The following is a 10,645-nucleotide window of genomic DNA, read 5'->3' as shown; positions in this document are numbered from 1 at the left end:
GAAAGGGTTGTCAGGCTCTGGAATGGGCTGCCCAGGGAGGTGGTGGAGTCCTCATCCCTGGAGGTATTTAAAAGAAGGATAGATGAGGTGCTTAGGGCCATGGTTTAGTGGTGGGATGTCAGGGTTAGGTTAAAGGTTGGACTCGATGAGCTCAAAGGTCTTTTCCAACCAAAGTGATTCTATGATTCTATGACAGTGGGACCAGCTTGTTCCCCTGTAAAGCTCTTGTTCTCCACCCACACTCTTGATTCAGCTCCATGTCCATATGGGGCACCCTTTAACTGCACCTCCTGCTTCTTCTGCACCCACAGACCCGCAGAACCACCCGGGCGCCAGTGGGCACAGCTTTGCTCAGGGTGTGCACAGTATTGCTGCTGGAGCATGCAAGCAAGGGCAGCCCTCCCTCTTCATCCTCAAATCACTCTGCTCCCCCTGGTCAGCCAGGGCCAGCCTTCAGGGCTCTGCTGTGTCATCCTCTGTTCTTGCTGGCTCATTCAACCCCCGGGCACTTGCTCCTGCCAGCTCCTTATCCCTTTTCCAGCCCCAGCACTTCCCTGTCCTCCCTCTCAGCCTTCTCCTGTGGCACAAGCTGCTGTGTCCTTCCCAACTAGGCTCATGTGGTCCATCTGCAAATCCTGGGGGTTTGGGTGTCTCCTATCCATCTCTGTCTCCCTCATCTGAAAAGCATCCAGCAGCGAGGGAAGCCTGGCAGATCATGGCATACCCTCCCCATGGTGGGGAGCACCGCTGGCAGGAGGCCATGCTGGGGTGTCTCCAAGACCCACTGGTGCTTTGGGAGCACAGGCTGTGCCTGCTGGTGCCCCTGCAGGTCCAGGAATGGGACCTTGCTGTGCAGGTCGCCCCGTGCTCTCGCAAGGGGTTCAGCAATTCTGACTTTCCTCTCAAATGAATGTAAATAGCATGTCCCCAGCCCTGTGCTTGTGAGCTAGGGGGGAGCAGCTGCTACTGTGGTTACCTGTTCTGACTCCCTTTGGTCCTGGACATGGCCTGGGTGCCACCTCTCCTGAGGGGAGACCTTATTGCCCTCTACAAGTACCCGACAGGAGGTTGCAGTGAGGTGGGTCTTGGTCTCTTCTCCCAGGGAACAGCCGATGGGATGGGGGGAAATGGCCTCAAGTTGTGTCAGGGCAGATTTCGATTGGACATTAGGAAAAATTCCTTCCCCGCAAGGGCTGTCAGGCACTGGAAGGGGCTGCCCAGGGAAGGGGTCAAGTCCCCACCCCTGGGGGTATTTAAAAGCCGGGCAGAGGAGGTGCTTAGGGTCAGGGTTTAGTGGTGGGATGGCAGGGTTAGGGGAATGGTTGGGCTGGGTGATCTTAAAGGTCTTTTCCAACCTAAACAATTCCATGATTCTTGCTGGGAACCAGAGTCTTCTCCTCGTTACAGACCCCTCCATGCTTCCCCCTGCTGAAGGCGCAGATTTAAGGGAGCTGTGGCTCAGCAAGGCATGGTGAAAAGGAGGTGGAGAAGCTGTGTGGCATGAGCATAGCCAGGTGGATGCATCTCTTCATCTCCCCGTACCACCTCCCCGCCACCCCCCTGTTCTCTGCCCCTGCATCTGCAGGAGGATGGAGGCGGTCCAAGGCCCCTGTTCAAACTTGGATTTCAAGATGGAAAAGTTGTTTTTAATATGATTGTGCTGCTGTTGGAGGACGGTCACACCTTGTTTGCTGCAATGCCATCCTGTGGCATCACCGTGCAAGCCTGGGGCATAGCCCCAGTGCCATGCTCAGGGCAGTTCAGTCCATGCCCAGAGCCTGGCCCTGCAGCACAGCCCTGGGGGTCCAAGGGTGAGGAGGGAGCCAGGGAAGAGGCACTGTCCCCCCCATCTCGATCCCCGTGCTCCATCCCACTGCAGGCAGGTGCAGGGGTTTGGCGCTCCAGGCACTGCCCTGCGGTGTGAGCCGAGAGAGGGTTTGCAAGAAGGGGTTTGTTGTTTCAGCTGATTTCAGTGGTTTAATTTGAATCAGAATAATGTGTAATCACAACAACTATCATCTGTTTGACAGTGGAAAATCCTAGATCTTCCGTGGGGTTTTTGTGTACCGTAATGGGCAGGCTTTCAGCAGAGCGCGCTTCTCTGCACTCACGTTTGGAGTCCTGGAGGGATGAATGGGTTCAGAGCAGCTCACTAATCTAATTTGTAATGTATCCTTATAACGTATAATTGGCTGTTTAATTTAATTCAAATTAACATAAGAATAGAAAATATAATTTGCAGCGTAGCCCACATGGTGGTAGAAAGGGGTTGTCGGGTGTTGCTGGTTGCAGGATGATGGCTTTTGCGCACGCAGTGAGACCACCCTTCGTGGGGATGGAGACGTCACCTCGGATGTGTCAATAGGCCCAGCGTGTGACAACAAATCGCCCCTCTTTCCCACCCTTCCAAGTGTCTATCTGTCTCATCTCCCTTCCTTATCTTACTAGCCGTCTATTTAAAACATATATAGAATAAACGCAGCTTGCTTTGGAAAATCGTTCGTAGCTATGGGGCGTAAAAGCTGGCAGGCGCCGAGTCTGATTATGTTGATTGGATATTGTCTAATCTGATTTTGATTGTGTACAGCTTTGATTGTAATTTTGATATGTCTGCACAATACTGTCGCTATTCGGAAAGCTTTGTGATTTAAACAGGTCTGGTTTCCCCCCCCCCCGCCGGCTGAATAGAGCAGAGGCAGAAATGCGCAGGGGGGTGAGCAGGGCAACAGGGCTTTCTCACTCCATACAAAACCACCTCAAAGCCCTTCGGTGAGCGGCTCTGCAGCGACACAAGGAACTCGTAGTTTTGAAGAGAGCTTTAGGAAACTTTGAGTGGGTTTTACATAATTTAGTTAAGTACAGCAAAGCCACACTCTTCTATACCTGATACCAAAATAAACCGGTTGGAGGAACAAGTTTGCTGTGCAATGATTTATTTAAATCCCTTCCCGTAAAGCACGGAGCAAAATCCTCTTAAATAACTGGGAAAGAATCAGTGTACCTCCAAGCGTGTAGCCCACATGGAAACCTAACTACTGGGTGTATTAAATGGGATCGCCACTGGGGGTATTAAATGGGATCTATCTGTCCGCTGTTGTGTACATCCTCCCAGCCCCCTGCCCGCCCCGTATAATACCGCTGCTAGACAGAAGCTGGCTGGAAAAATAGCTGGGCTTGAATTTCCCCGGAACAATAACTGTTGGTACAGAGCTATCTCAGCCCAGGCTCTGTCTTGTATTTCTTGGATACTCGTATTTCCCCACAGCCAGCAAGAATCTCCGGCAAACGGGAAGGGTCGAGTGGGATGTGCAGTACCTGCTCTTTTCTCTGTCTCTTTTTGCAGTGGGACGAGGGGAGGTGAGAGGTGGGGGGTCCAGCTTGGCAGGGGATGAGCCAGTTCCAGCCCTGGCTGGGGGGCGAGGCCGGGGAGAGCCCCTGCCCCGACACCCCGCAGGGACGTGTCCCTCCCAGGCAGTGCCTATCCACGGCTGCCTCCTTGCTCCCCACTGCCCCTCCCACTGGCTTCTCTGTTCTGGTTAAATACAGGGGTTTATTTTATTTTATTAAGGGTTTTCTCCCTGCAGTCTGGGGTGATGAAGAGCCTGGATCCAAGTGTGAGCTCTGGGGCAATGGATTAATAAAGCCTACAGTGCTTAACTGGTTTTGCACACATCTGGCGTTTCGCTCTTAAAACAAGTATTAAGTCAAAATCCAAGCATGAAACTGGGTGATCTGAGAAATTTAGCTTAAAATCCATGTGTATAATACTATGGCGAATCAGAATTTCATATGCTATAATAACACATGAAACAGTAGATGTTTAGAATAAGCCTCCTCTGCCAGAGACTCATTATATTCTGCTTTGATAATTAATAATTTTGGATAGATTCACACTTACGTTACAAAGCAAATATGGTTTTGCCTGAAGTGAAACCAATTGCACAGGTGCTCGAACATATTCTTTCTCCCTATGAATTGGAATGCTTAGAAGGAAACAAGCTACGGGAAAACATGGGAAGCGCCACCGTCTCTGCATGTTCGTGGTCACCGTGAGGAAGCGTTGACAGGGAGGTGAGGGAGCGCTTGCCCAAGTAGCATTTGGATGCAGATACAAGGAAGGACAAATCTCCACGTGTGGTGGAGTCACACGGGCTTTCTTTAAAGGATTTAAAAAACATGCAGTGGCTGTGTTTCCAAATCCCTCTCCCTGGTTGCAGCTTCTGTGCTGGAGTTTGTGAGGAATCAACGGGAATTTTGTTCCCAAGTACTAGTTAATTCGATGGAGCTAATTCTCGTAAACATTCTTGAAAATACAAACTGTAGATACTGTAAGAGCTGAGCTGGGTGCCCAGAGAGGGACTTCACCTTAAAAATACAGCAGCTGGTTGGGAAATGGCCATGCCCTTCCATGGCTGTGGGCTCTGCAAGCATCACTTGCCCGGCTGCCATCCGGGTGGGGGGGGTTCTGCTGAGGTTTTGGCGAGCTAAAGATGTTCTGGAGGGATGCGGCACGGGAGAGGGGAGCAGTGCAGATGCCCCAGGCAGATCTGAGGTGTGCGAGGACCTGTAGCGTCCCTGATGGATGGGGCAGTGCTGCCACACTCACCACCCAGTTCCTACGTAGTCATGACTTGCTGGTGTCGGTGACTGGAGATGTCTTTTTTTTATTAAAACAAAACCATTTCCACTGGAATGTGCTTTTGTATTTCTTAAATCGCTTTTCTTTGCTGAAGCAACAAGGCAGTGACGCATTGCAAAACGTCTTTTTTATGTTTCAGACATATAGCAGTCAGAATGAGAATAACGAAGACTATGAGATCCCTCCCATAACGCCTCCTAATCTCCCCGACCCTTCCCTCCTGCACTTGGTGGACCACGAAACTGGATATCACTCCCTGTGCCACAGTCTCCCTCCAAACAGCCTGATACCAGCGTATCCCTACCAGAACATGGACCTGCCGGCCATCATGGTCTCCAACATGTTGAGTCAGGATGGGCATCTTCTCTCCAGCCAGCTACCCACGGTCAGTGACTTTGCCCTCTCGCTATCGTTTCTTAAAGCCTCTAGGTCTGTCGTGTTACGAGTTCAACTGAACGTAGCAGGATGTTAACGATGAGATGTTTGCACTGGGGGTTGGAAAGAACTGGTGATGCCAGGGTCAGGGTGTGGTGGCAGACGCTGCCATCACCGGCATGGCCATGCTTGTGGTGGCAATTTTATGTTTCCAGTTTGGTGTCTTCCTGAGCCCTATGAACTGCTCAAGAGCAGGGGGGGAAGGTTGTTCTTCTCTGGATACGTAATATCCTCACTGAACCAACAAAGTGGACATGCTCCAACTCTCTGTGAAGGTGACCAGCCAAAGCCCCTGACTCATAGCCCCTACGCCCTGCGTCCTTTCTCCTGCTGGGAAAAGCCCCAAGCCCATCACCCCCACGTCCTGTGGCCCCAATGGCATCAGCAGGAGGAGCACAGGTGCTCTGTGAAGGGAAAGCTGTCCTATTGATTTCAAGGGCAATGAGATCCCTCTGGCACTGGCAAACTCAAATTGCCTCTTGGCTTGCGCCGTGGCAAGGGGATACCTTGCGAAGTTTCAAATGACTCCTCTGTGGGGATAAATAAGGCAGGGATAATGAAGTGAAGTGCGGCTCTGGGAGGAAACTCCAGGGCTAATTAGACCTTACGATGCTTCTGTATCAGCAGCACCGAGGAAAGGTTGTGACTTAATTTTGACAGTGGTATTGAATTAATACCATTGCTGTTTAATAATATTTTCCTCAGCAGATTTAGCCCTATGGTTAGTTTTCTACATCGGTTCTCTCTAAGATCATTGATTTTCATGGATGCCGTTGGAAGGCATCAATATCAAACAGAGTTAATTTTACTTAAATAGCATGCCTGTGAGTCTGCCACTGTGCTAGCTGGAGAACATTCAGTGTTGATTGCTTGAATAGATAACAGTCTGAAAGGTAGTGATATTTAAATATTTAAATGGGATATTATCTCTTAGTCTAGGAAAATCCCAAGGCTTGATGCGTCTGCAAGTTTCATTGTTGGTGTGTTTAAGAAAAATATCGTGTTCTGCCCATCAATATTGAACACAGGCATATTTCTGTGAAATTAAATATTACTTAGGCCTCTGTGTTAGCTTTTCGGTTCTTAGGTGATTAAAAGATTCATTTCTGAGACAAAAAGAGTCCGTTTCAGTGAAATATTTTTCCCCGGTTTAATTTAAAGCACAGCCCCTTTGCCTGACCCCTATTTTCATAACACGATAATTTTATCCTGTGTTGATTGTCTCATTTTTGAGAGGTGATATTGCACTTATAAATCACTTTCTAAAATACCTAAAGAAACAAGAATAGTGGGATTTATTAAGCAGCTTCTGTACGTCTGAAATAATTTATTTTGGAGTAGTCCTTGGGAAATGTTCTCTTTCTTACTTTATGGTACTGTTTTACAAATGCAGCATTGTGACAATAAATCAGGACTGAGCCAGAGAAGATAAGAAAGGGGCTTAGTGGGCTGTAAACGTAGAATAGAGAGATTAAGATTTGTTTGCCCCTTACCACGAAAATAAAAAATCCAGTGAACCCAGAATTTTCCAGCCGATAGTGAATTGAAACTGTTTAGTTTTGAGCAGGAACCCTTGGAGCTGTAATATATCTTCAGAGGTCCCAGCAGCAAGGGAAGTAGATCAGGGAGCGAACTGCATTGCAATTTCAGGTCAAAATTAAATCCTGCCATACCCTGTTGTCAAAGACTTTTTTTCCACAGCATCAGGCTTCTCCCGCTGAAAGGCAACACCTTCTAGCCCCTCTTTTTTTTTGGATGCCCTAATCAAGTCTCCCCTTACTCCAGCACCAGCCCAGGATGGCAGCCTTCATCCCAGAGAATCGCTTAGGTTGGAAAAGTCCTTTAAGATCGTAGCACACATTTGACTCCTGTTAGAATTAATGGGAGCAGCTCATGCACATGAGAACACAATAAAATCCTGGAGACAGATGACCAGACATCGTTAAACCCATGTGGTTAATGCCTCCTGCCCATGTGCCGGTCGAGCTATAGCCCACCCAGTGGTGGCCCCATGAAGCCGGCCATGCTCCGGGCATCGCTTCCTGACAGAGCAGGGTGCGGGATGTGCTACAGCCCTGCCCAAAAGCCAACCACCTGCAGGAGGGTGTTCGCAGCAGGAAGCTGCCAGATCAAGAAAGGGACTTGTTTGCTAACACACCGAAAAAGAGGGGGTTTGTTGCTGCATGGGTAGCAGTGGGAAGCGAGGGAGCGAGCCCTGCCTGAGCGCTGCAGAGGAGGCAGGTAGAGGATTTGTCTTTGTTCCAGGGCTGACGTTGCTCATGCAAATGCTGGAGCCAGGAGCCTCTCTCCATGCTGCTGCTCTTTGCTGTAGTTCATACCAGTTTTTGCATGCGCAGCTATTTCCTGCCTTGGCTGCCATGTCTTTTGGTTTGAGTACAGTGTCAGATGACAAACAATCCAAGGTAAAATGTTTAGATGTTGGTTAGACTTTTCCTCTAAAAACGTACCTTGAGCCTTGGGATTTTTTTAAGGCATCCTCATGAAAAAATGTTGAGCTGCTGAAAATACATGAGCTATGGCTCGCTGAGAGCTATGGGATTGGTGTCTTCCACTACAGCTCAGAAGTGAATAAGGAAAATACGGGTGCAGGTGGCCATCCCCTTCAGTGTGTCTCTTGTCCTGGGATGCCCCAGCATTGCCCTTAGATGGAATTAAGCCTCCCAGCGCCTGTGCAAGGGAGGAGGCTGCTGCTCCCATTATGCAGGCGAATACCAAGTCAGAGCAGGTTTAAATCAGCACAGAAATTCCCATGGCAGGATGAGAGCTGGAGAGCGAGGGTGGATTTGCTGTGTGCCAGACCCTGTTCCTGGCTCCAGCCCATCCCTGGGGCATCAGAAGCCAGAGCCCCTCGTTTGAGCAAAGTAGCTGTACCTTGATGGGGAAAAACCAAAGCCACCATCACCTCTACGTTTCCTTATCCCTTCGGCATCGTCATCCGGAGCACCCTCCATGCCACTGGCCTCGACACACTTCGCCCTGCCCCATGGGCCAGGTCTACATTTACATAACATGGTTCTTCACTGCTGTTTCTGTCCCTTTATTTCCTCATTACGGTTTTTTTCCCCCCCCCCATCAGTTTTTGGAAGCCAGGACACTGCAGGTGGGGTGCAGGGAGCTGAAGAGAAGAGAAGCAGAGATGGGTAGACAAGAGTAGGCAAAGAGGTGGCAGAAGATGCGATGTTAGGAAGACCGATGGCACAGGGTGCAGGGACGGGGGAGAGGAAGGGCTGGCTCATTGGGAGAAGACATGTTATTTTTTGTGTTGGTGACGGGGAACAAACAGAATATTCTTAATACAGTGGATTATTTTTTTCTACTGTTGTCTTTTTTGCTATGGGAAAAGAGGAAGGAAAGAGGAAGGAAAGAGGAGGAATGGCAGACAGGGAAAGAAAATAGGAGAGATGCGATTTTCATTGAGAAACGGGAATATTTAGGAAAAAATAATCAGGAAAAAAGATGTTTTTCTTGGAGAGAGAATGACTTTGCCCGCTGTCAACATCCTAGCAGTGTTACATTGTGCACAGCGGCTGCTGAGCCCTCCTGGGCTGGGGCCACACCAGGGCAGGGACCCAGGGGTCCGGGGGGGCTGCGGGGACGTGGGGGAAAGCAGGGGAGAGGCAGAGAAACGCCATGAATGGCGGCGATCGCCAGTGAGGTGGGGTGCCCGCTGGGTTAGGGAGCTTCTGTGAATAAATGAGATTTCAGAAGGGATTTGGCAGAACACATCTGACAGAAACAAAGGGCGATCAAGGTCAGAGCCCACGAATCTCCAATGCAGTGCAAACATATTTCCATAAATATTAGCCAGCGGCTGGGCAGGCTGGGAGTATCTCTGCTTATCAGGTGGGACAGTTCCTGGTACCTGGGTGCTGCGCTGGGCTGGGGGGAGCCGGGAGCCCCTGGTCAGGGGGACAGCACCGCCCGGAGCGTACCACCACCGCTCTGAAACTTGGTGCTCCTCCAAGCCCTGTTGAAGGACATTGCCATGCTGGGACATGCTGAAAAATCAGCCTGTTTTCTGCAGCGCATGTTGTGGGGCTGCAGCCACCAAGCTCCACCCCCACTCTGCTGTGTCCAGGTGAAATTAGGGCAGAGCCATATATTTTTGCATGGGGGAAGCATCGTTTTGGACTTGTGGCCACTGTTACGAGCAAACATTGGCTTTGTAACAGGTAGGTGGAGTTCGACTCGAGAGACTGGCAACTGTCCCCGTGTCCACACCTTCCTGGTGCTTCTCACGGCGAGAGATCGTTGTGACTATTTTAAAGGCACTAACATTTCCTTGACCCCAGTGGGATAACTTCTTTCTGCTCACAGCAAGCTGGAGCATCAGCTCAAGTGAAAAAAAAAGTCTGGGGCCACAGCTTGGAAGTTTTTTGTTTCAGTTTGTTGAGTGAAAACAGATTATTTGAAAAATATTAAAAATCCCTAGTGATGAAAAGCACATTCATGGTGTAAAAATGTCAAATTTCCCGTTACTTGTGGAACCTGTTTATGTAGGGGGGAGAGAGCAGAGGGTGAATGGGGATGAATGGTAGTACCACGGATGAGAGCAGCCCTGAAATTCCTGAAGAGTTGGTTGGTTGACTTTGCAATCTCAATAGCTGTTTCCCGACGCTTTGCTGTGGAACAGAAAGGAAAACAGTAAACCAGTGGGCAGTAACCCACCTGCCTGACTCCCATGGAAAATGGAAAGGAAAAGTGGCCCTTTCCCAGAGCTGGGCTGTGCAACCTTTCTGGTGGGCACCAGAAGACCTCGAGTGAGGTCTTCCTGCAGTCAGGTTGAAGACCAACCCCCCGGCCCGCTCGCCAGGCTCCGCAGGTCTCTCCCCAGCTCCCATCCTTCCCAGGGCCACTGCTCCCCGTCAAACACAGCAGCGCTTCTTCTTTACAACCAGAGGCAGTGGGAATCACAGCGGTTTTCCCAGGATAGTCCAGGCTACAGCCTAGGGAGGCAGGCGGGGTGCTTAGCGGTAGGTGACACCGTTGGACGTGGCTGTACAGGGCCGGCAAGTGTTAAAAGTTTTCCAGTAGAGGCTATAAGAAAGAAACCAGTTCGATGTTGAGACAAAAGCCAAGTAAGAATGCCAGTCTTCTCTCTGAGTCATGGGAAATACATGACCCCAGCAGGCGATACAACTCAGCATGTTGGTAAATACTTCCAATGCGTGAATAGTTCAATAATTTCAAATCCCTGCCCTGGTAAAAGAAGTTATTTGAAGTAAGCTGTGGCCCAATGCAGCGTACATGCAGCAGTGCCCTTCAGAGCGAGTTCAGGCTCATCAGAAGAGCCTTAATAAATAAACGGGCAGGGAGGAGCAAGCAGGCGGGCAACGCTCCGCCAGCTCCCACAAACCGCGGGCGGCAGCGTGACACCGGTAGCACAAACTTCACAGGGTCCCCCCCGTTGCAGTCCTGGATACGTTTGCACTGGTAATGTTGTGCTGCGTGCTTTAGGTTTTGACTAATTTGTCTTTCTGCTTATTAATGGTTCAGTATTTAAAAACTAAACTCCCGAACATGAGCCCTGGGTGGAAACCAGTAATAATA

General features: G+C 49.8%; 1 protein-coding gene across 1 annotated transcript in view; it reads left to right on the top strand.

Annotated features, from left to right (window-relative positions):
• Nucleotides 1–10,645, top strand: part of TOX2 (TOX high mobility group box family member 2) — a 217,185-nt gene that overhangs the window by 146,328 nt on the left and 60,212 nt on the right. Inside the window, 1 exon segment of the mRNA XM_035892920.1 lies at nt 4,779–5,024. Coding sequence (XP_035748813.1) covers nt 4,779–5,024 — 246 coding nt within the window.

Source organism: Egretta garzetta, unplaced genomic scaffold, assembly GCF_000687185.1.
Source record: "Egretta garzetta isolate BGI_Z169 unplaced genomic scaffold, ASM68718v1 scaffold24, whole genome shotgun sequence".
In the NCBI taxonomy this organism is placed as follows: domain Eukaryota; kingdom Metazoa; phylum Chordata; class Aves; order Pelecaniformes; family Ardeidae; genus Egretta; species Egretta garzetta.
The sequence above is the reverse complement of the archived record's forward strand: the minus strand, read 5'-3'. Positions and strand labels throughout refer to the sequence as shown.